The sequence below is a fragment of the Cariama cristata genome, unplaced genomic scaffold, assembly GCF_000690535.1.
Source record: "Cariama cristata isolate BGI_N322 unplaced genomic scaffold, ASM69053v1 scaffold1320, whole genome shotgun sequence".
In the NCBI taxonomy this organism is placed as follows: domain Eukaryota; kingdom Metazoa; phylum Chordata; class Aves; order Cariamiformes; family Cariamidae; genus Cariama; species Cariama cristata.
The window spans coordinates 1-25,891 of record NW_009595049.1 but is presented as its reverse complement, the minus strand read 5'-3'; the positions used below and the strand labels follow the sequence as shown (position 1 = coordinate 25,891).

Sequence of the window (25,891 nt, the reverse complement as noted above, 5' to 3'; positions counted from 1 at the left end):
AAGTCTGTGCAAACAACAAAGAATGCCCCCCCCCCCCCCTTTTTTTTTGGAGAAAGGAGATTCTGCATCTATTTCATGCTTTGCATTTGCCCATAGCCCAAGCCATCGAAATGCGACTCTGAGGCTACTAAGAAGCTCAACTGGGAGAAAGAGCAGGAGCGAGGGAAAGTGCAGTTGTCAGCCTAACAGCATCTTTACACAAGCCGTATTTTACTCCCAGGCTAAATATGGAATTGGAATGATTACTTCATTAAACCTCAGTTTCTACAGACCAAGAATTAAAATAGATTTCATAAGTATGAAAACATCAGGGATAGCTCAGCGATTCAAAATTGTTGCATCTATCCAAGCAAAACAGTTTTCACAATAAGTGAAAAGAAATAGTGTTACTGAGGGGCTAACCCTGTGCACTGCTGGCCAGTTGCAGGGCTTTAGTACTGCCCACGTGAAAATCAGCATGACTCTAGTACTTTAGTAGCAAGTATTTTTAAGACCACATTAACTGTGTAAGCAATGACTCAGCAAAGTGAAAAAAACAAAACAAAACAAAAAACTAAATCAAACAAACCCCTCTCATAAAAAAGGCAGGGGGCACTTGATAGTCCTTCCATTAGCTATGGTAATCTGTAGTTACGTGATAGGGAATCAGCGTGAACTCGCGTTATTTCAGCCAGGTACAGTCTGAAGAACCATAGGCATTTGATTTAAAATATTTCTTCAGGATGCCAAGTCACTTTAAGCAAAAGAGGGTTTGCAGAGACAGAAACTTCTGTTGAGCCCTGTGCTACGCTAGGGAAGAGAGGCAGGTGTAACGCACAAACGGCCAGCGTTGTAAGACCTCATCAGCCCTCCAACAGCACTGCCACCTACTTTGAAGACACCTCTGTGCAATCAGCTCTCTTCAGTCTGTCTTTAGTACCAAGGAGGCTTATTACAAAGGCCGTTAAGATGAGTTTTCCGACACACAGCCTATTTAAAAAACAAACACAACAAAAGCGAAATCCAATGTGGCAGTTTGACACACACCTATATTCCTCTCACCGCTGTTTTAAGCTTTGATTACCAAGTTGTTTGTTTAACATGTGGCATAAAAAGCACAGAGTGAAAGAAATTCTATAAAGAATCCTGGGACTGCCTGAACTGCCACTCTTGGAAATTAAAACCAAGACAGCTTCAGTTGCAGTCGACTCCAGTTCTGTTTGTTTTCAGGGACTCAGCTGTGCTCTGCCCAGCCCCGTTTAACTCCGATGGACCTTCCCGAGGCAGGGAGAAAATCAGTGAGGAACCCTAGTAATGCCTCATGGTATGACCCAAACGGTAGGGCAGAGGTGTGAGAAGAGGCTGCTGCTTACGGCGAGCAATTGCTCCCCTATCCCAGGCTAAAAGTTTGAAAAATCAGCATTTACTGAATTCTGCCCAATACTTACAGATACACTTAACATTAGCCCATGACTACACGATACATGATACACAACCAGGTATCTCGTTTGGTCGGTTTCTATACTGAGGGTTGTTTATGAAAAGGGAAAAAGAAACCAGATCTAGAACTAGAGTCATTACAAACAGGCATTTAAAGCAGCTCTGGAAAAGCTTTCATGCTGTATAACTACTCCAACGAAAACATGTTCTCTCAAAAATTAAAAAAAAAGACCTGGTTTAGTATTTCTATCTTGGAGACTGTTTTAAAGACTACACCTTCTCTCATTTCTTCTTCCAGTGTTTATCAAAACTGTAAAGATTATTTATTTTTTTCTCAAGCTTCCCAAAAGGTAATATCGTTCTTGTATAAATCCACAATCATCTCCAGAAGTATTCAAACCTAAAATGAAGCCTCTTCTTTTATGGTAGTATGAGCTACAAATAAAGATGTTCCTCTAAAAATTGTTAAAAAAAATTGGCATAGGTACGTTAAAACAACAGATTTGCAGTCAATTTCTAATGAAACAAATATATCAAGCACAGATGTCTTAAGACACCAACATCCAATTTTCTCCTGGCCAAAAATATACAGAAGATAAATATTATCCCCGTCTGTTGGAGTGCACAACAAGTTCTGTGTACTTCGTCCTGTTTACCAAGACAATGTTTCTGAATTCACTTTAATGGTGTAAACACTGCCCTAAGCGACTGGAAGATTATGTTTCAGGAAGAACTACATCTGCAATATTGTGCAAGCAGTGGGCTCTATGACATTCCTATCCTCTGTTTCCTTCATGCAACGGATGCAAATTTTCAATGCAGAACTTGCCATTCCGTAAAGATGGATATGTGCAAGTCAGCAGTGAGGGAAATACAATAGCAGAACTGAAATGAGTTTATCGTAAGATATTGAAAGGTTAAATTTAGGTTTACACCACGTAACAACTTCAGTTAAAATGGTAGCAGTCATGACACCAGTTTACTTGCAGATATGTCATGAAGGCTCACTTAGAATGGTTTTCTGAACTTGATGAAAAGTGAAGGACCCTCAAAATTTGCTGGGAGCAAAGACGACAATGTGACTGGAAACCTGAAATTTGTACCTAATGTTGTCAACCCTATTTGCACTCTCTGATGGACTGAACTGAATCCGAGAATCAAAAATCTGGTCCGAAACCCAGCTCTGCATTTTGCACTCCGCGGCAAGCTCTTGTTACACCATGACATTAAGAACTCTGCGTGGAGGTAGTACCAGCTCTGGTACTGGAAGCGGTTTAACCACGGCCCTCTGGCACCCTGCTCTGCCTAGACTAGTCTCTCCACCTAGCTGGTTCCTGGCAAGGCTACAGCGTGCTTCCAGTGCTGCAGCTAGGGACAATTGCTGTGCTACCACCTTAAACTATTAAGCCTTACAGGCATTACAAGAAATAAGCCCTCCAGTTCTTACTGTGCTAGATTAGAGATGAGACGTACTGGTCAGAGCTCAGTATTAGATACTGCTGAGGCTTTTGTGATGATACCAAGAGGGTGTTGCTTTCCAATGCAGTGAAACCAGCAGCTTCAAATGACAAATATAAATGATATCTAAAAAATATACCTAATGTGTTAAAAGTGACATGCAATATAGATGGAGTATCTTTTCAACTTCCTTTTCAGGCTGAATTTTATGTCTGTTTATTAGGTTTCTTAAATTCCCATGTATAATTTCCCTTAAAAATATTATTTTTGGTCTATCCAGGTTTGTATTAGTAGAAGGCAAAAGAAGTTGTGGGTCTTTGAGAAGTAAACGTGGCCATTGTGCTAGATTAAAACATACAGGTTTTTTTCTCCTTTCCAACCTCACTGTCCTAGGAGGACTTTTAAATTAACACCCCTGGCCTTGTAACTTACAGATCCCGAAGCCGTTGTGCAAAAAGAAAAATGAGCATTGATTTTGCGCTCATCTGCCAAACAGCTGATGAGAAATTTGCAACTCAACAAGTGTAATGGTTTCCATTCAGGTCAGCAGGGTACTGTTTAAAGAGCAAGAATTCACTAGAATCCTGTTTTTCATGAAAGAGTAGGTCACGTTTTACAACTTTTAAGCAAAGAAATAAACTTTCATTGACTCTGTAATGAATTAATGGGAGGTTTATCTCCATGAGGCCTGCCCTGCTGCAGAACTGTCAACCAGGAACTTACAGAAGCTTTGTATATCCCTGTTGACGCACCTAAGTAAGCAGAGGAAATATAATGCAGAACTTAGGGAGCCTGTTTCTGAAAGAGCTGATCCTTGTGCACAAGAGCGCTGGGCTTAATGTTGCCCAATGTTTTCCAGTTTACAGGACTAGGTTTCCCAGTTCTCAGAGTCCAGCAAAACTGCTGACATAGCTGGCTGACACATTTCCAAGATCAGGTGGTGGAAAAAGAGGTCATAGCAGAAGCAATTACTACAAAGACAAGGCAGGGAAATGTTTCCATCTCATTTATCTGTTCCCTGGGTCTAGACATGAAACGCTGTTACCAATCAGAGAAGGTTTTTGTTTCCTCCTGTCCTCCTCTGTGGTTTACATACTGTTCAAACAATGATGTTACACGATTTACCTCATGCCACAATCTGGGGCCCCTATAGCTTCCTTACCTTCCCTTCCTAAGGCTTTCTGGAAGGCTTCTCCTAGCGTGAGGGATGAGTACAGTCACCACATGTTGAACATGTTTACTACCTTGGCCCATCAAGTAATGGACCCGCACTTGATCCAAATCTGTTCGGCTTCTTAACGTTGCAAGCCATCTCTGACGTAACCGAGTGTCAACTTGGAGACAGCTTGTTCTCGCCCGATCACGTTGGTCTCTCATCAAGAGATCTACTATATCTTTAGGTATGTACTTCTTAGACATATCAAAAGGATGGTAATTTTGTGGGCTGGGGGACTATAAGAAGCCAGGAATTAATTTAACCAGAAAACCAGTTCTATTAGTGCATTGTTTGTATAAGCACATCTTAGGCAGAACAACATTTCAATTTATTGTTTTAGTTAAAAAAGATTGCTTCTTAATGCCAATTTTGCTTTAAGGCTCTGAATTAAAAACAAATCACTCATTTTTTTCCTCTTCCTAATCCTCGCAGTTTCAAGATGCAAGTGGCTTGTAAGAGGCCATTCCAAGCCCAAGAACAGTTTGAGGAATAACATATAACAAAGTTTCTTGCAGACAACTTTTTTTTACTCCAGGCAGCTGCTGCAGAAATTAACTTTAAGTCTCAGTTCCATACAGAGGGCCACATTTTGAGCTGAAACTTAAAGACTTGGTCTCTTACAGACTTTGGGGATGGTTACATTTTACAACAGCATACCAAAAGAGAATCTGTTCACAAACAAATTTTGCAACAGAGAACTGAAAACAGAATTTAAAATACCCATTTAATATCAATGAAGATAAGATGCTCCAAAATAGCAATAGCAAAGAAATGGCTTTAGTGTCATAAATAGGTCTATATTGATACTCACACTTATGCAATCAACACTATCCAGGGAGAAATTTGGAAAAAAATTGAAATCTGTGCATTCACTTAAGATAAAAAGTATATTACGTATTATATATATTTTATAGGTATATACTATTACATTACATTGTATTATACATATTGTCTCTTCATGCTATTGGCAGAGAGACAGTGTGGTCTGACCACACGTTGTGGAAGCCAGGCTGAAAGTTGTCTTGGTTCAGTAAAACAATTTTGTGCGGCTCATAAAAAAAAATCACGTGTTAACATAAATTTGTACCTGAATGTTGGGATTCTGCCCATTGATATCTGCTTTTGATAGGTCGGGGAAGTTTGGGAGATCCAGGAGGAAAGATCTGGGTCCATCTCTTTGCAAGGATGTATGCCCGTTCTCCTGCCTGAATCGCTGCTTAGGGAACGGCCGGTGGGCAGCCTGGAGGTCAGGGTACTCTCTTCTGTCCTCGGGATTCAGGGTGAAGCTGTCTTCAGGAGAATGGTCATCTGCAGTGAGCGTGTTCTGGGGAAAAAAGCAACGCGCTATAACAACAACTGAGAGAGCGTGTGGTCCTGCCAGTGCCCCCATCGCCAGCTTCCCGCCCATGATGGCTGCAGCGTGGGTACAGAAAGCCTTACAGCACACAGACCCACGGCTCGTCACTGGAACACCCAGCATTTATGAGTGGTACTTTCTAGGGTGCTCATGAGTTCGGAATCCGACTCTCACTGAGATGGACTTAGTTACGGTGGTGCAAATCTGTAACCATCTGACACAAGGTAAAACCGAGTCAGACTGGGGTGCTCAGCTCTTCCAGGTTCCTGGAACATTCCAGCCCTGCGGTGAGCACCTACACATTGACACAAGCATCTAACTTAAAGCAAACCTGGAAACGTGAAGTTCTGAAGCAACCCCTGGGAAATCAAGTTATACCACACTAAAGGTGTCCCTAAAATGGTGAAAGGTCTCTGTATTATAAGTTGGTTTAGTTCGCTTTGTTCCAAAGTGGAGCAACCCCCCCGACTGCTAAGTGCATGTTGAAATCTCTGGTATTCAAAGATCCTACTGCTGAACTGGCAACCTCCCCGTCTCTCTCCTCAGTCTGCAACAACTTCCACCTCGTTGTCTGTGTTCCTCACCCAGTTTCTCTGGTCTCGAACATCTGAATCTTCCTTCCTCTGGGATCTCATTTTCATATTTGCTTAATGGTGGGATTGAATTTCACCAAGTTGCGGGTCAGCGGTTAACGCTTTTGTTATTGTTGAGCGTACTTTGGGGTTGTGTAGTACATTACAGCAGGCTGCCTTCGAACCAGTAGCGCCGCTGCCACTGCCTTTGACCTCACCAAGGAGATAGACTCGTTTAGTATCAAAACACTCACTCCCTGGGTTAGGACTGGCCTGAGGACTCGGGCAAAAAACCCAGCAGAGAAGTCCAGTCTGTTTATGGCCACAAAAAAATGCACCAGGCAGATTCAGCACAGGTTTTGCTTTTGACTCAGCTGAAAAATTTTAGGCCTGAGGTCTTAGTACGACTGCCTGGGGAGATTTATTTTCAGTTCATAAAGAGACAGCAAGCGTGGAGAGGGTAAATGTTAAAGACCTATCTCTTAAAACAAGCACAATTAAAGTGGAATGGCCACATGTGGTCCTGGCTCTACCGAAGCATATTTTTGCCAGCATTTCTGGTTAAACGCAATCTCCATCCAGCTCCCCTGGCTCAAATTAAGCTAGCATACCTTTTGTTAAGCGCTCAGAGAGATAACAGTTCCAATGCCTTTTCTTTTATTTCGTGTTTATTTGCTTAGAAGGTTCTAAATTGACCTTTGAAGAGATTTTACAATATAATCTGTGCACATTGCAGGAAAGTATTCAGTGAGTTAAATAAACCAAGATTTAAGGTGGTTCTCCTCTCCCCTTCTTGCCGCACTGCGTTTGTAAAGAGCAAAACCAGATTTAGCAGAATTAATGTTGTCTTGGTATTGTCACGATCAGAAAGGTTACACTTTGAAAGTGCTAAAAGGGTACTTCTATACATCTACCTACAGTACAGATGGAAACAGTTCGTTCTGAATTAGCGTACGTGTGCAGTGCTAAAAACGTCCGTGGTTCTGACAGTCCCTATTGCTTGAAAGCTAAACCAAGAATGCTTCTCTTTTTGTTGAAGACCGGGCAGGTTGTTCAGCTGCTTTTGGTGGGCCACCCATTGACACCCCCCCCCCCCCCATCATTCAATATAAAGTAGAAAGCAAATCACACAGCAGCAACCTCTGGGAAACAAAATCAAGGACCACTTTTAGCTAAACTTAGGTTCCTTACCCATATGCTAGTGCTTTAACTTAACACTTATCAAACAGAATTTAACTGCAAACTTCTTGGCGCACGAGGATTAAATGGCTTCTCAGTTATGTCTGACTAACAACAAGGTGTAATTGTGCTGTTATTAAATTATTTCAGACAGGAACCAAAAAATTGTGGAACTTACTTAACTACTTTTTTCTGGGGTATCATGCCCCTAATCTCACTTTTATTAAAAATTAAGTGAGATTTTATTAAAAAATAATAAAATTCTCACATACCATTTCCTACTTTCCCTCTCTGCTTGCCACTTCAGGAGCATCCTGATTCTCCACATTAACATACCATACAGCTAGAGCTGGCCAAGGACTTTAGAGCTCTACACGCAGTTATCTGATAAGACTCGCTGTGTGATCTTGGCAGCTCATAGTCTGCCTGTGCCTCGGTGGGGATAACAGCACTTCCCTTCCTCACTGTGATGTTTGCGGGGAGCTCAGCAACCACAAAAATAAGGGCTATATAAAAAGTTTTTAATAGTGTCAGACAGATGGAATATCAGATGGAGTTAGTTAGAAAATTGTCATGGTGAAGTAATGACATCAGGCTGATCAGGCCCACTACCAAGCTGCTTGGGGCAGGGACTGTCATTAATTACAGAGCGAATGAGTTGGGGTTGTTTAACGTTAAAAGGAAAAACAGAGTGGGGGACATGATAACTGCCCTGTACCAAAGGCTGCTGCAGCAACGAGAGGGCTGGACCACTCTGCTTGCTCAGGATGGGCACGATCAGAAGACCCCGGTTCAACATTAGGTACACATTTCCAACGACAGCAAAGGCTTTGAGGCAGGGGGAACGGAATATGGTGTTTGTCTTTAAGAGCAGGATTGACTAAAGCCGGGCAGGAACAATGCAGATTAAATAGTGTGTCCTCTGCCTAAAAGCGGTGGTGTCTCTTGCAGTCCCTTTCACGCCAGGACAAGCCCACGCTCTGCCTCCCTGGGGCTTCTGTGTCATCCTGCAACATAAGCAAACAGAAACTACCTATTTTTTAGGTAGATAATTCTTCGTGCAGTGCCTAAGCTGACTTGCGGTATTATTAGAAATATGTATTTCTGGTAAAACGATAAAAGAGGCTGCCATCAACAAAAAGTAAGCTTGAACTGTGTGTGAAGAGAAGAATATGGGCGCGCTCTGTTCTACCGCATTAACTCAGGCAAAGGTTCTTCCACGGCCAATCTAGCAGGAAAAAGTGGGTCCTTACTGCGACGCCAGCATCCTTTCTGAAGAAAACAGGGTTTGTGTTCCAAAGCTACTAGATGAAACTTAATTTCTTTCTTTGCAGGGGGAGGGCATATTCTTCTCTTCTTATTTCTACATTATTTCACATTTATACTTCACACTCTTTAATCTTAGGTGTACACAATTTGTATACCTGATTGCTTTTGGGAAAGCAGCGTTGCCTGCCTTTAAAAGCTATGTCACTTCATTCTGAACTGCTGACTCGGTTTCTTTGAAGTTATGACATTTCTAACTCAGGCACATTGGTTTCTTACCCAAATGATGCATCTGCTCTAAATATTTAAAGTAAATTGCTTTTTTCCGTCATTAAATTGGATTATTCACAACTTTTAAACTCTGCATTAAGATGATTGTAAGAGGTTACTCATGCTTGCTGTCAGCTACAGTTCTGCAGCCCCATGGGATCAGATATTTACAGAAGTTCCTAATACAAGACCAGCTTAGGATTTCCGAGTGTTCTAAGCACGGACAGTATGTAGGGGCAGGAATACATTATTCATAGCTGTGTGACAAGGCAACGAAATAAATCCGAGAGAGAGGGAATCTGCCATAGTTTGTGTTACGGCATAGCACACCTTGCCACACCCATCACTGAAAAAGGGAGGGCAATAGTCCAGTACGTATCAATGTCTTTGGGCCCAGCTATACACCAGGGAAGGCGAGCAATTCACAGGGATCTTGTGAGGATAACTTTAAATGCTGATGATCCAGGCGGGACTGGCACCAGGGCAGGGTTTAGGGCACCAAGAGACAACCCTGCATGCAGGAAAAATTTCCTATCTGATACTGCAGTTTAACTTTTCAATAATCAAATCGGTATTTTAACTCCCTCCATCGCCTTCCAATTTTGTTTCTCCCTCTGTCACATTAGACATTAGCTGCAGGCAAGTGTACTGTTTCTCTTCCCCACAGAGAAGTTAAAAAGAAATGGGAACTTGTAAAAATACCAAACTGGGGGAAAAAGGGAATTTCTCTGCATTTTCAGCACGTGAAGAATCCATCTCCCTCCTCTCTTCCTTATCTTAATCCCGCTTCAGTTCCGGCAGAACAACCGAGATAGAGAACAAGTGAGGAATGATTGGAGCTACAGAAAATACTCTGGAGCAGTCGTTCCTTCTCTGTCCTTCATATTTCTTACTTTTCTTCATTCCTTCCCACTTGCCAAACTAAAGGCACATTTGCGAGCACTGCTAATTAGGGAGTCGAAAGAATTTGGGAAAACTGATGCAACTTATATCCCTAACAGCTCCCAGACAGCAAGGGAATCTATTACTAAATCCCTGCTGCAGCTACATTGCTTTTTTATTTCTTGTATACTCCTTTGAAATATCTTGTAAAATGATCTTGACAAGAGGTCTTGAATTGAAAACCGACAGTCTGTCAATGCACTTTCATGATGCACCTGTACAGCATCTTCAACCACCAGGAACAAGGACCGTTTCTTTATTAGGAAACTTCACAGACGCCATAAAAGGTTATATTGCTATCAGAGACAAAATGAGGCCTGGGGCCTTCGCAGAAAACCATTATAGCCATTAGGACTGGTTTCATTTCCCACCTGCCTAAACAGATTGTTTTGATTTTGAAGGCTGTCGTGTGTTTCCAGGTTAGTGCTAAATGATCACTTTAAAATTAACCAGTCTGGGAAGGCTGAGTAACACACCGGGATACAACATCAGACTTTCACCTCTGCAGATCCAAGATCTGTAATGAACCTGGGTGATCTAATTCCTGGGGTTTATTTCTTTTTTTGCCTACCATGAGCATAAGCAGCACAGGTCCTAGCAGGAAGAGGTACGAGGACAGTGCTAGATAAGCAGACAGTGAGGTTAACAGCTGAAAAGCATTATCAGAGATAGATGGAGAAAAATTTCTTTTATGATTAATGCCATGTACAGTCCAGGCAGTCAAAAGACCTTTGTTCTGCTCCTAGCTCTGTCTTGGCTTTCTCATTTAACAGGCAAATCACTTGGGTTCATATTCAATTTCTGTGTGACTAGCTGAAAGCCCCACAGCTCCGGTTCACTCCGACGAGTCACCGATGGTTCCTATCTCCAGAAGACGTCAGAGCAGAGGGGTATCGCATCAGCCACTCTGAGACACTCTCATTTTTTCTTAAAATGTGCTTGTCCCTCATGTTCACATATATCAGTGACGTGAAAGGCCTTACTTATCTTTAGAAAGCCGCACAAATTAATTGTTGCAATAATTAACAGCACGTTCTAGAAAAATCACAGTTCATAAATCATTTAAAATAGACTACATTGGTTTGCATGTACACAATTGCTTTCACTAAGGGGCTCCAAAATGCAGCATCTGCTCTAAACATCTCTATTTAATCCAGCAAAATTAGGAAAACGACATTGTTTCCAGTTCTTGCTAACTTGCAGTACATCTGCATGTGTGACTAAGCGGCCGTGGAAAGACCAAAGCCAGTCATCCCACAGGGTACTGCTATGGGATCCATCAACTTCAGGAGCTGTACAGCTCTTGAAGTGATTTTGTTTCTGCGGAGAATGGGATGGAGTTGCAAATACTGTTGCAATTAGGACAGCAGAAATTCAGAATAGATATGTTGATCCGCAGTCACTGTTGGAGCAGAGGTCTTTTGCAGAGAGCTTAAATGTGGGGTGCCAGTGGCAGCACAGTCAGGCAGGGAGGTGCTTGGGATGCCCAAGTATATACCCGGACCACCACAGCTGATTTTCTGCTATATGGTGAAATAGCTCTCAGGAGCTGCCTACAGCAGAAGCAGAATCTCAAACTATCTGGGCGCATTTATCTCAGAATCGCAGCTTTTGAATTTTTTTTTGTATTTTTTTTTTTTTTACACTAAAAGCTTCTAGCCCTCAGAGCTACACAGAAAATCTTGAGACCTGAACACGTAGCCAGGACTTATGTTACGACTGCAGAGATCCTAGGGCCGTAGCGTCGAGGCCTCCTTCACATCTAAGGCCGAGTAAGTCCCAGACCACTCTTCTGCGGCACGTGGCCAACACTACGACAGGACCCTCCATCGCCGAGGAAAAGGCTTTTGCCTTGTTGAACCATCTGAACCAATACACCCGGAGTGCTGGAGCAGCCCTACTGCCATCCCTCCCCTACTGAGCCTGTTTATTCACTCGCAGTTGTCCAGCTTTGGTCCATCCTTCGTTCAGTCTCTGGTTGGGAGTTTCTCTCACAAAGCTCCCTGTCTCTTCCATAGTGTTAGTAAACAGTGGGTCCACGTCCAAACTGCCCTGGCAGATAATATTTTTTTTATAATTTATTTTTTCAGAGCTTAAGGAGAAAGCCAACCATACTATACTCAGATCTGGCAACCTTTTACTACATGTTGTAGACACACATTTCACAGCACAGCTATTTCTTATGCTCTGTTGTTTGCTTGTATTTCATGTTTTCCTTCAGCTAGAAAATACAAAGATACAAGAGGACTTGGTGGTGATTACAGCTCCATGTCTGCTGGAAAAAACAGAGGCCCTTTAGCAAATTTTCTAACTTAGTACACACTGGTGCTTTGTTCTTCAGCAGACAGTCAGCCACGCATGGGATGGCCAAGTGCACAGAATTAAAATTGTGTAGGGTTTTGACAGATGTTCAGTGTCAAGTTTTGCCTTTAGTTAACAGATATTTTCAGTTGCCTAAGCTGGTGGTAAACATTTAGCTGTTCTTTAGGACTATGAAGATCTTCCCTGTAATCACTGCCTGGCTGGAGCTCTCCTTACAGGATGCACTGATTTAGCGACGGAACAGGCAAACGCACAACAGAAGATTAGCCCAACTATTCCACTCCAATAACCCGCGGTGCCAAAATGCAAATTCTTTGAAAGTTCCAGTTCTTTTTAGGCTTTATTAAATACTCGCATAAAATCAGTAGTACAATAAAGCTTTAAATAGAACCCATTTATACCACGGCTAAATGTAACTGAACAAGCCTAACTAATCTCACCCATCCTTTGCAATCTGAATCATAATTTAAATCTCACCCATCCTTTGCAATCTGAATCATAATTTAAATCTCACCCATCCTTTGCAATCTGAATCATAATTTACACACCAGGTTCCAACAGAATGGGAAAATCTGCCCTAAGCTGCAATCAAAACCACAAAAGCAAAGGATATCCAGAATATTAATACTTTTTGTACACAACTTTTGGTCAGGCTTTGTAGGCCAGCACACATAAAGTCAGTGTAAATGACAGAGAACATACATCTGAAATTATTTTCATGGGTTTTAAACTAGGTCCTTTTGCAAGTTTATTCCACTAAATCACTACGGCTAGGATTTCACTAGGTGAATCAGCTTTAATAAACGAAGTTTTCATCTCTCCCTAGCCAAAAGAGTAACCTTACTTGAAACCTTTTCAATTTCCAAAGTTGCCTTCAGCTGCTAGTTTCCAAGAAACAGCTATTCCCAGCCTCTGTGTCTCCCTCTCATATGCCACTGAATATCCACCCTATGCTTTCAAAAGCATCTGTGACTCTGGCTGTGCTAGCTGGCAGATGTTTTTAGAGACTAGAAAGTGTTTAGTCCCTGTGGACTAAAAGTTACATGATGACTTCATCACATAAGCAAAAGCTAATAACGGGAAAGCAAGAAAGCAGACAAGTGTTATATTCCAAAAACATGATGTTTCCTGTGCTCCTGGCCATACTACTTCTGTGCCTGAAAACAGGCAAATCACTTGAGTGTTGATGCTCAAAACATACACACCATCGAATCACTGCGAGATGATTTACTTGACCCTCCTTTAGCTGCCTTCCCCATCAATACTTGTTTTGCCTTTGATGGAAGTTAGAGGGTGAAGGCAGAGGAAAGGCAGTGTTTGTTTACATTCAATAGCTATGCACCAACTCCATACCTCACAACACTCTCGGGAAGGGGTTGTTACTACACCCAGGAGTTTACAGCGAAACAGCAGCAGAAATCTGAGCGGCTGCCTCAGGACCGCGCACCTCTGCGCCTGCAGTGAAGTATTCCTTCAAGCCCAAGTGTACAGATTTACCCTCTCCATTTAGAAAACTTTGGAGAGTGATACACAAGCAACTGGAAGTCATTAGCAGAAATGGCATCTGTACACACACTGCAATAACCGTCTCATTTTTGTATTAAGACATCAGCAGTGGACATCATGCCCTCTCTCTACATCTCCATGAACTGCCCTGGTGACAGAACAGGAGGAAGCAGATACACAAGAGAAAGGCCTCCCTCCAGTGACATTACGGGGGAGAAGAGCGAGCGAGCAGATACGCAGTGCACCGTGACAAGACAATGCGAAGACCCTTCTCTCTTTGAGAGAGGAGACACAAAGGACTTGCCCTGGAGGGAAGTGCGGGCTGTTGGTATTATGAATTCTATGCATGTATATATACATTTTCTTAGAACAGTAAGGGAGCGGGGCTATTTCCTAGAGCTGATTAAAGAAGCATGACTCGATTTTCAATTTCAAACGACTCGGGGGGCATTCCAATCGACTGCAGACAGGAAATGAATACCATACACGCACCGAACAAGGCAGATGCTTTTGAATCTGACACTTACGTGAAAAGAAAATATCTTCATTTCTGTCTCCCCTCCGCCCCATGATCACTAGTTAGTTCTGAGCTATTTTTGGGATAAATGGTTTTACTTTTCAAACTTGTTATAATCCCAGCGTGTGACTGAAGCCACCCAGACGCCACTGACAATAAACTGTATGGAGCAGGCCAAATGCATCTTTAGATTAGTCCCAGCAGCCAGACGCAGCAGCCAGGTAGAAGAGGAAAGATAAGCAGTTCAGGTTTGAGCATTCCTAACCTCCTGTGTTGAGGAACAGAGATGGGACCCCAGCTGACGCGCCAGGCCCCAGGGAGGGAGAGACGCTTTGGTACAAAGAGAGAGTCCAAGGCGTACACAGCAGACGCACTGCAGAGCAGGTTGGAAGAACGTTTCCCGGTAGGCTGTGGCACAGAACTCACTTCCAGCTACTTAACTGTGCTGAAGATGTATATAAATATACATCTTTTCTCCTCATACAGCTCTTACAAGTAAACTGCAATAATTGTCATGGGGAGTATTACGGGGTTTATAACCTGATTACAATGTAATTGTGGCTCCTTTTATCAATGGCAGCAGTGCACATGGGGGAATTGGCATACACAGCTCTTTTCCCCCCGCTTAGTCCATATGTGTGCAAACACACGATTTCAGCCGCAAACTCCTCTTATATTTTATTGTGGGAAGACTTAAATAGGATAAAGAAAAAAAAAAAAATCAGACAGGTGCTATTAATCTGGCCCTTACTCTGATGTTATGCAAATAATTATTTTATTTTGATCTTAAGACTGCCATAGCTATATTCCTAAGAACAAGAAAAAATTATCCTCTTAGGAGAGAGGGAAGAAGAAAGAGGGATGAGTAGGTGAGAAAGGCAGCTCTGATTTACATTCTTCAAAATTGCTAGATCAAAGAAGAGCAAGAATCAAATTCACTGCCACTGAAGGATTTCAGCAGCTTTTTCAGAGCTATTGATCCTTCAAGGGCAAACTGTTTTAAACATTAGGTGATGCCTCTAACTAGCCAGAACTCCTACCTTATACTGTCTAAGCCTCACGTAGTTTGCTTTCATCAGCTGGCATACTGGGGAAAGCAGAGACGGCTAAGACGCTGCTGTATCTGGGCCTGATGAAGGAGACACACAGCAGAGCACAGTAATAGCATGTGCGAATTTTCTGCACCAGATGTTGCCTTTTTAACGGCCATCATGGTAGATGTTAAATAAAAGAACGGATTCCTCACTGAAGAGCCGTGCGTTTGGTGACGACCGATACCGTGGAGTGCTCTGTCCAAAGAGAGAACGCAGTCGCCCTGGTGAGAGTCCCGGGCAGGGTTTCTTTGCTCAACGCTGACTTATAAAAATCACCTCATGTTTTGTTGTGGGATGAAGGTGGGGTAAGACATCTAAGGAGCTACCACAGCTCAGCTTGCAAGCAGCGACTTGTTCATGAGTTTGGACTCACAGGTCTAATTCGAACACCTAGAAGGCACAGGATCCAACCCTAAATCAAGTCCTGAACAGTCAAATGCATTACAGATTGGCATCTTCCCCCCACACCTCCCTGCTCTTCGTTCGGTCAGGTGTCTTTGGAGTCTGGTAGAGAAGGTTCCAGGTGTTCTGCTTTGTCCGGCCACTTCAGGATCGTGCCTTAAGCGAGAGCCACTGGAATTGGGTGCAGTAAAGCAATTTCACCTGGTGTATCCCCAGATGGTTTCCTAAGAGCTGCCTTTGGGCTTCTGATACAGATCCACTTGTACCAGGCTCACTGCTGCTGCCATTGTTGTGTTCCCTCGTAATGCTGCGTTCGTCCTGCCTTCCACATCTGCTACGTTACACACATGGCTACAACGGTGCATTACAGATTATTCAGCTCTTTCCAAGCTCTGCTCACAATTCAAAGTCTATCTACTCCCACCAGCACTTAGTGCAACTGGGTACCTTACACATTTTCATTAAATGGATGACCTTTTTCCTTCTGCACGTTTTGGTCAAGAGCTAGCGCTGCTACCATTTAAATGCATATCAAAAGCTCCAGGACTCTATCAGGCTAAAGAGTTCATTTGAAACCTTTGGCGCTATTGTTCCAGCACGCCTGAAGACACAGGCATAGTGTGGCTGCCCTAAGTTCCCTTTTGATATATATTTTCACAAACGTTAGACATACACATATCAACCTCTCTATTCTTTCCTAATAAAAGCTTGGACTCTAAAGCACAAAATGAGGAATAGATACTCTATTGGCCAGCTGCAGCAAGTCTTTCATAAATAACACGACACTCAACCCCTGTAAAGGAAAATGATACTCCAGAAGCTCCATCCTGACATACATCTGTTTTCCTATTGTAGGAAGGAATAAGAAGATGGAAAAAGTTAAATGCTGAACGCCTAAACAAACTCTGAATTAAGAAGAGATTGTAGTAGTAATGATGGATGAATTGTACACCACCTGCAAATGTTAAGATTGCTGCACTCTTCTGCAGAGCACTGAGTCTATACTGCAACCCTCCAATAGACAGGGACTGTGCTCTATAAAAATCAAGATGAATGCAGGCTTGTTTTTATATTACGGAGGTCCTAATCCTCCTCCTCCTCTGCCTTTGCTCTATTGTTACAACATCAAAGACCAACTGCTGGCTGAGATACAGTCAATATGAAAAGGGCGACCAGCAAATTTACTGCTTGACTTCATTCCCTTTAAATGGAATAGGCACCATGGCCCTTTTTCAAAGTCCAATCACAGACATATATCTTTTTTATTGGACATCATGTACAATAAAGTGAAGCTGTAACTTGGAAAAAAAAAAATAGAACACCTTAAAAAAATCCCATGAGGTGAACATTCCTTTATAAAAATATCACTGTGGTTACGTGTTTTGAAAAACTCTGGGCACTCTGCAGGGCAAAAGGCATGGGCTGGCTATGTTATAGTTTAGCTAAGATGCATACCCATGCCTAACATCTAGTTAGCTTGAAATAAAAAAAAAGCCAACGAATAAAAAGTGATATATTTAAGACAGAATGCCAGTGTCATTCAAATAAACTGAAATGGCAGCATTCATGTCACAAGAATCATTAACTGCTTTGTTATAGCCTGCTCTGTGCAGTGAACCTTTACAGACTTCTTCAGCCCAGAGAATCCTAGAATCAGTGGCACAAAATGCCAACATATACACTGCATCTTAAACAACTCCAGTCTGGTTACTGGGGTAATTTCAAGAGACACTTTCAGATGAGAGTTGTATCTGTAGACATTAAAGATAGGGACAGTTTTATTGCTGTTATGTTGCTAGAGGCTAACTAACTTCTTGGTATGAAATTAAATAGCGTATAAGCTACTTATATGATGTAGGAGGCAAATATATCGGGGTGTTACACAATCCACGCTAGTTAGCTATGGGTTTTATTTTTTAATAAATTATATGTCAATATCGTGAGAAGTTTTTGTTTTGAACTATTAATCCTTTTTGTTTCTTTTGTGCAAACAGACATTAGTAAATATCTGCTTACTAATGTTGTATCTAGATCAAGTCCATATTGATTTTAAAATCCTGCACTGATGTATATGGCAGATAATACCAAGCAAATTTATGTTTTGTTACACCTACAGTAATCTTTGGCAGCTGGTTCTAATGCAGTAATTATGGTTTCCTCATGGCAAAATCGGCTGCTGCTGAGTTACTTCTAAGGCGAGAAAGATACTAACGCTATGTATGTGACTAATTTTTGAAGCACCAGTTTCCAAAAATAGTCATCTTATGGCCAGGTCCTCTTCAATGCTCTTTCTTTCTGTGGCGGCGAGAAAGATACTAACGCTATGTATGTGACTAATTTTTGAAGCACCAGTTTCCAAAAATAGTCATCGCCAGGTCCTCTTCAATGCTCTTTCATTCTGTGGCATTGTGCTCTGTTGTCAGTCACCTCCTCCTTCCATTGCAGCCTACAGCACAGTTTTTCTGGTGCAAGGACCTCACCTCCTACTCAGCCTTCCTGGGCAAGTACAAGAAAAAGTGTTTCAATGACAGTGTTCAATCGGTCAATACCTGAACGCCCAACTCAGTGGGAATGCAAAGGCAAGATGCCTGAAAGAGGCTTTCTGGAAGTTAAACCTGGTCCGTGGACAACACTGACTCAGTAAGTGTTCCTCAGAAAGGGAAGAATCCACTTCTTTTAGAGCGGTCCAGGAAACAGTGACAGAAAAAGATGGGGCACGTTATTTGGGTGGTTTTTATAGATACTTACACTGTACTTACAACGGTATTTTCACTAGTACTGATCTCAACAGCCATGCAGGCAAAGAGGAAATTTTAATCTTTCAGAGGAAGAAGAGCTGTGCCATGGAACAGAACAGTCCAGGATTTTTCAGTGCGTATGAAACTAGCAATGAAACATAATGGATGGAAATGAATTCATGCAATCTTAAGAAAGCCATACGCCAAAGCCCAGCTCATCTTCACAGATGGAGATCCAAATTATGTGTGTTATGTGCATATCAGTTCTGTAGAAAAACTGAGCTGTGAAAGATTCCAAACCAAGAGGAACTTAGGCTGGGTCTGCAGCCAACACAAGTCATTGACTCGTCTTGCTTTGTGAAAGTCAGCGGAGCAAGGTCGATTTATACACGCTGAGAATGTAGGTCTAGTACGGAGGCCTAAAAGCTAAGGTATGTTTGAACTTCTCCTGCCTTTTAACATGGACTGACTCCACCAAGAGTGGTGAGAGTAAGATTTCATCTCTGATTTTCCTCTCTCGTCTTTATGAGCACCTCGGTAACATTAAAAGCACCCAAATAGCCATTACTCTACAAGAGCTTAGAGGTGAACAACTCCAGGCCTGCTTTCATCCTGCTGACTGCGAGAAGGGAGGAATAAAAAAATATGACCCACTGCTATGAGTTCTCCAAGCACTGAAAAACAAGGGCAAAAGGATAAAGGAACTGCTTCCCAGTACCGCCCACACCAGCTCCTCCGACCAAGTATTATACTGCCACACAACTGACCGCTGTGGCAAGCCATCACTTATTACAATAACAAGTTACATTTTACTTTGTTTTCTTTCTTTTTCTGCTATTTCAAATCAAAAGTACATGGAAATACCAACACTGGAAACGTTCTGCTCTTACTGATGTATCAGTGAGCTCACTACTCTATTTCTTGGAAATGTTATTCATCTCCATGCTTTGGACTATGAATTTAGCCCGGCACTTTCTGTCTTCAGAACTTGTAAAATCGGTGTCCTGGAGGCACAATGGTATTAAAGTGCAACAGTAACCACTGTTTAATGCTTCCTTTTGCAACTTACTGAAGCACTTTGTATTTTTCTGCTCCAAGTTATCACTTCATTATTCATTTGTGACAGTGCTTGCAGCCTCCATTCAGGCCTGGAGACCTATTACACTACCCATTGTACACAAGCAACACCACAACAACTGAATCGCAACCTCAAAGAGCTTGGGTTGAGATTTAAAATATAAAACAAAAAAATAAAATGTCAGTGACGTTCTGCTACCCCTGAAAAATAATGCTTTAAAAAAAGTTATGGAGAACATTATTCATTTAATTCAAAGAGCTTTTAAGTAGCGTAGTCTTAAAGCAGACAGCAAGATAGGAATCATAACAAAAAGGCCAAACAAGCACTAAACAACACTGTGAACAGAACAAAGGAGGCACAACTGGGTACTACCACATTTGTTTGCAAGGCAGACTGGCAAAACACACAGAAGAGCATAAAGCAACGAACTCTGACAGTTAAACCTGCCAAAGCTGCTATATCTTTGTCTACCGCTACACTTTCAGGATATAACCACAAAGAAAAACTACATTGCTTCAATTTCTTAGTTTACGCTTGTGTAAGGAAACGTACATTGTCTGCATTTATATTTGAAGTATGAGTGCATTTCAGGATTTTAAAATGATGACTCGGAAGAATGTAAGCATAAGAAAAGTACGACATGTAGTAGATAGGAGTAGAGACAGAAGAACAACTGCTGAATTCGAAACATGGTTCCCAACTTATATTTAATGTAACGTGGATTGGTTAAACAGATGTGTCCCCAGCAAAAGAATTCCACAGCAGAGCAAGGTGTCAAGAAGGTTAGTATGCTGAAGCTTTAAGCACCAGGGCTCCGTTACCTATTAGCAGGTCATAACATGTATGTTAAAAATCACAAGGGAGTACACAGTGACCAGCTCCAGACAAAAAATGATGGTGAAATTGTTGGGGTCATAAAGAGCAACAGCAGAGCTTCAACTCCGGGCTTCCTGATTTTGTGGACAGCTGGCATCACGAAAGGACAGAGCAAGGAAATGTGACTGAACCTAAGGGCTGACAACCGAAGCTGGAGGAGCAAAGGAGGGATTTTTGTGCCGGTCAGGCAACAGCGAGGGGTCAGTAGCAGTGTGGTTGTATCGCCGTTATAGCTGTCATGGACCAGCTGTGTTCTTCCTGTGTAGAACAAACTTCTCTACATGATCAATGAAGACCTCAAAATGAAAGCTACTCCAGAAGTAGTGCTGACTGTCCAAGTTAGATGAACCAACATGAAAAATACCAACCCAGCTCCTTCCAGGATCTCTATGTATCCATGCCTTGTCTCTCTACTCTCATTGTCACCAAGGGTGATCACTACTACAGCTCTAGACCTTCTCAGGATGCAGACTCAAACCTATGACTCCTTTTGCTACCATGAGTCAGCCATCCGAATGGACATAAAGACACCATGATGGCCCAGAAAGAATTTAGAACTACATACACTCTGCTTTTTTTCATACAAATACCCCAGTACTATAAAGAGCTGGAAAATGATGCTGAATCTTGCTCAAAACATAAATTAAGAACTCCAATAGGCTCTTCTATATGAAGTGTTGGGAAAAAACTGCTCTGAGCTATAGTTACCAAGACAAAATTGAGAGGCACCCTGTGATGTCATGCCAGGTACTTATCAGTGATGATCCAAGATGAGCAGTACAGTAATTGTTAGCTGTTGAGCTGAAGAGAAGTTCGGCAAAATATGCCTCATCCAAGCATCTTGGTGAAATCCAGTGCAGGAAGTTACATCCGTACCTGCCTGACATCGCTCCTTGCAGCCCTCACTACATACACCGTTCCAGTGTTCTAAATTATTGCAGTAGTCTGAGATACAAAAAAGCTTCCCACATCCTACCCTGAAGGGGTGGTAGCTCTTTTCCACCAGGCATGCTTTAGTTTGCTAGGAAATGAATCGAAGTGGTGCGTGCCAAGAGAAGCTTACTTAATACTTTCTGGAGTTTTCCTGGAGCCAGGTTTGGAAGGTGGAAGAATTTCTCCTGGGAGCAACAGACAACAGCAAGTGGTCCTCTGCTCAGAGCAGCCGTCTCAGTCCTTCACCCTTGTTTCCCGTTTTATCCTTTGCTTCCATGCATGTAGCAGCAGCACACGTAAAGCTAATCACCCTTCCTTCCCCCTAGATCCCGGAACAAACCACAGCCCACTAGCAAAACCACTAAAGACTACACATAATTCTCTCCCTTGGGAGATGAGAGAATGAACTGCATATGGTCTAAGTCATTCGTTAAAGCTTAGTGCATAACTGGAAGAACATATGCTAATGGTAAGGGTGAGCTTTAGCTAAGAACCTATATAGCAAAGCCTGCTGAGAGCAGGCAGGTTTTACTATCACTGTCAAAAAGCATGAAACAGCATCCTCCGTGATGAGTAACAACCGCACCAAACCAGATTTTGGTTTTCAGAGAATCAGCCTGCTTCACTCACAAGCCACCTGCTCTGAAAGTTATTTGTGTAATGTATAAACTGGTCTTAAGGCAGAGAAGGATTTAGCGCTCGTATTAAACATATGATGTACATCCACGTATTGGCATCTTATCTAGGCTGTGGACAGTCTGGAAAACGTGAATGCAAAACGTTGAATTGACAGTTTTTCAAAGATGATTCAGATAATCAGTTCCTACCAGGACTAACCAAATATAAAGCTCCAGAGCTCAAATAAGCTTTAAAAAAACTCAGACGAAAACTCTCCCAAAGTAAACAGCTTGAGTCCTACTTAAACTGAGAAAGCCAGAAAACTGACATACGCCACTGTATCTGACCGGAGATCATTTTGTGATTTTCCTGAATCCAGTACAAGGGGCAGCAGAAACACACAAACGTTAAGGAGATCGAAATGCACCCCAGCAAAGGTAACAGACAGCACGCCATTTCTGAACTTCTCATCGTGTTGAGCTGTGGATCTCAGGAGCAAATTAAGAGCTCAGCTCTGTACAGGACTCCTCACACGGCTTGGAGAGCGACTTTTGTGCACCCGTTTATAACCAGCAGAATGTGTTTCTTCTGGTAGGGCTCAGAGAACATTTGTGAGATGCTGTGATTGCTTGCATGCTTGTTGAGGAGGGGGGTAAGGACAGGAGCAAGGAGATTAAAAGCACAAAGTTGTTTACAGCACTGTGCTTCTTTTCAGATCTCGTTCTCTTACAGGGCTCCAGCTTTATACACAACTACTGACTTTCAAGCTAATGTAACGCTCCTGCAAGTACTGCGGTGGAGAATTGACTTCGTGTGCTACGGCATATATTGTTGGTGGCCCTGTTACTACATTTACAAGGTCGTTTTTCTTGATGTGGGAACACTGTATTTCTTGGTGTGCAAGGCCTCTTACAGGAAAATTAGCAGTGATGGGAATAAACTTCTCGATGAAATATTTTCTCTCAGAACGTAAGCACAGATTTTAGAGCATCGTAAAGTATTACAAATATCTTTCAAAATTTATCTTCGAGCCTTCCTTTCATTTTAGAACTATGTAAAAAACCAAAAATATACCTAAGCAGCATTTCTCCATCTCTTAATAGAGCTACATTTGCTCTTATTCAGAAGCAAAAGTTTGTACTTATTTATTTCGTAAATATACTCCAGAATAGTCTCTGGATGCTAACTAAATTATACTTAATAGAGCTCTCACCGGAAAAAAACCCAAAATCTCGCCCCTCCCCAATTCTCCTTTTTTTCTTTGGTAGAGATGGACGGAGGGAATAAAATCTGACGGAGAAACAAAAGGCTGACTCCCTCTCATAACTCAAAACTGCAAGATATTTTACAACTCCAATCCGGATTTCCCACTTCACATTGCTTTACATTACCACAGACCAATTCTAACAGCAGCATGGAACTGCAGCAGTGCGGAGGTCCAGTGCCTACTTCTGCAGCAGTGAACCGAGAAAGCCTGTGCCTGGCTCTCACCCATCCCGAAGAGGACCAGCAGAGTACGTCAGGATTTTCTCCTCACTGCTGCTCCATTCCGGCCAGTCACAACGGTACAACACGATCCCAGACATCTGGGAACTCAAGACACGCACACTACAGGGAAGGGCATCAAAAGTAAAAGGAAGAGGGAGGAAGAAATAACTAGTTTAACGGTAGGATTGAAGTCTTTTTCTGGATTGCTTTCATCTATCAGTCTAATTAATTGCAGGGGTTAACATAACTGAAAAACCAAAAGAAATCAAAACCTATCCTCCAAAATCCTTCCTTCATTTGAAGGACCAAGGGATGGGAGAAAGAGAAGCTCTTCCTCCCCTAATGAATCAGACTTCAAGTGCATACAAGTCTCTATTTGAGCCTATTTAAATCTCCAACAACGTTTTAAGATTACTAAGGATTCCTCCTGAATCCGTTTTATGTAACAAGGCTCAAGGATGTGCTAAGTTTTTGGTGATTGCGTTGGGTTTTTTTTTTGGAACTAACACTCCAGATTTTCTTTCAGACACACAGGATCAAATTCTGACTACTTCATTTGTGCAAACAGACTGCCTAAGTCCTAAAATACCACACTCTGCATTTGATAATAGCCAGTTTGTTTTTATACAAGTTTGCCTTGTCAAAATACGTTTATAAACAGTTGCTGCAAAGATTACTCTTTCCTGGATTTGCCACAATGTGCGCAACAGACTTCGTCACATGAAGTTTCATCAAAAGAAAAACTGACCTAATCAGTCCTTACAACCTTTTCTCTCCATAGACCTACCAAGACAGAAAAACCAACAGGTTTTAGTTTAGTATAAGCGATAGCAACCTGAGAGATTTCCATTTGCTTATACCAACAAATCTGGGTTTGCTTTCCACATGGATTCCTTACCTGGGAATGCAACGCACTAGGATTTTGCATTTCACTTCACCATCTGCCACCGTAACAGCCCAAGAAGCCCCAAAATCTGAAGACCCCCCCATGCAAACTTGCCAACAAGATCTATACTGTGATGCTCTGAATGGAAGCATCTGCCCGTCAGAGCACAATTTTCTAGGTTACAGTATTTTCCAGCTAGCAATAGAATCCATGAAAGTTATAAAACCAGAAAATTGATAACTTCCATCTGTTTAAGTGATTGCTCTAATCAATAGACCTTCCTCCCATAATGTCTTGTACAGACACAGTCTCTCAAATACATAACTGCAGAATCAATTCAGTTGGGAAGTATATAAGAATTTCAATTCTACAAATGGCAAAACATGATGAAAATACGAACTGCTAAAGCTATCATGATGCTTAAAGGCACAGAGTTTTACTAAGTCACCTGTAAAAAAATCACCGGACAGAAAAAATTGTTGAAGTCAACAATCAACAGATTTTCGCAAGACAGCCAACTACACTGATAATACTCTAGGATAATTATCTGATTTTCTTCTTGTTTTTAAGCCCTAACCTTACAATAGGGCTCTAAAAAGAGCTCTTCAGGGAAAAGGCATCACCCAGAGCTCCCACTTGCCCAGATGTTTCCCTCGTTATGTTACAAGCCTGTCAAGCAAAGGCAAATTCAGGGTTATTCTAATGATAGCAAACACCTCATAAAAAAGGTCTCCAAATTTACTTTTCCAAGGAACATCGTTTTAAAAGGCATTTCAAGTGCCCATGAGGAAAGAAAGCATCATTTATAAAACATTATTACCAGAAATCTTGAAGATATTAAAAAAAACCATCCTGGAATGTCAAGCTGGTGATAAAACTGCAGCTCAAAGAGAGACAGCATTGCGGGGCCTTACCCAAAGCCCACGGCCGAGCACTCCCAAGCAGGACTCCCACCAAGTTCAACAGGAGGTTTTCTGAGTTAAGAGGACCTGATTCCAGTTTGTGACTGGAGTGTTGAGTCTGCAGATCTGGGGGTCCCTCCTGTAGCTAGTGGTTTCACTTTGTGGACCACCAGCTGGGGATCCCACGCAAACGGAGCGATCGTTACAGCCTGCACTCTCCTTATTTTTCCTCGTGCTTTATAGTAATGTGCTCGGCTGGCATTACGATTCTTTCCGAGATGATAGAGGGGTTTACAGAAATTTATGGTGATAACAATTATACGTTTTCTGTCAGTTGTTTGCATGATTTGGCGGTTGATTTTTCTTTAACACTCGGATGCAGAATGAAAAAGTTGGTCAGGGCATATGCAACGGACCAGAGATTTACAAGCTTTGCCTGGAGATTTTGATGATTCTGCGGCTTTTATCACCGTCTCCAACCATTTTACATGAACGGCAACATTTGATACTGAATAACAAAGAACTACCTGCAAAAAATAAGGAAACAGAACAAAAAAGTCCTTTACCTCTGCCGGACATAATTCACCGTTGGTTTCATCGGATCAGAAGACTGGAACCGACTGGCTGGGTCACAAGCCCTGTCCTTCACGGTCACAAGCACCTCCCGCCCTAAGTTTCTCGGCTATTTCAGGATTGAGTATCTACCTGTCTCTTGACGCTTTCCGAGGAAAGCCACGCGTGTTGTTCCTATATTTCCCACCACCATACACCTGCTTGGTGCCCCTTCTCCCTGGGGAATGTCGCGTGTGGAAGAGGACACCCCCAAGCGCCACGCAAGGGAAGCCCTCGAGT

General features: G+C 42.2%; 1 protein-coding gene across 1 annotated transcript in view; it reads right to left on the bottom strand.

Moving 5' to 3' along the window:
- Nucleotides 1–23,349, bottom strand: part of ISM1 (isthmin 1, angiogenesis inhibitor) — a 33,484-nt gene extending 10,135 nt beyond the window's left edge. The window contains 3 exon segments of the mRNA XM_009700209.1: nt 5,181–5,453; nt 5,455–5,506; nt 23,255–23,349. Coding sequence (XP_009698511.1) covers nt 5,181–5,453; nt 5,455–5,506; nt 23,255–23,349 — 420 coding nt within the window.
- Between the last annotated feature and the right edge of the window lie 2,542 nt (nt 23,350–25,891).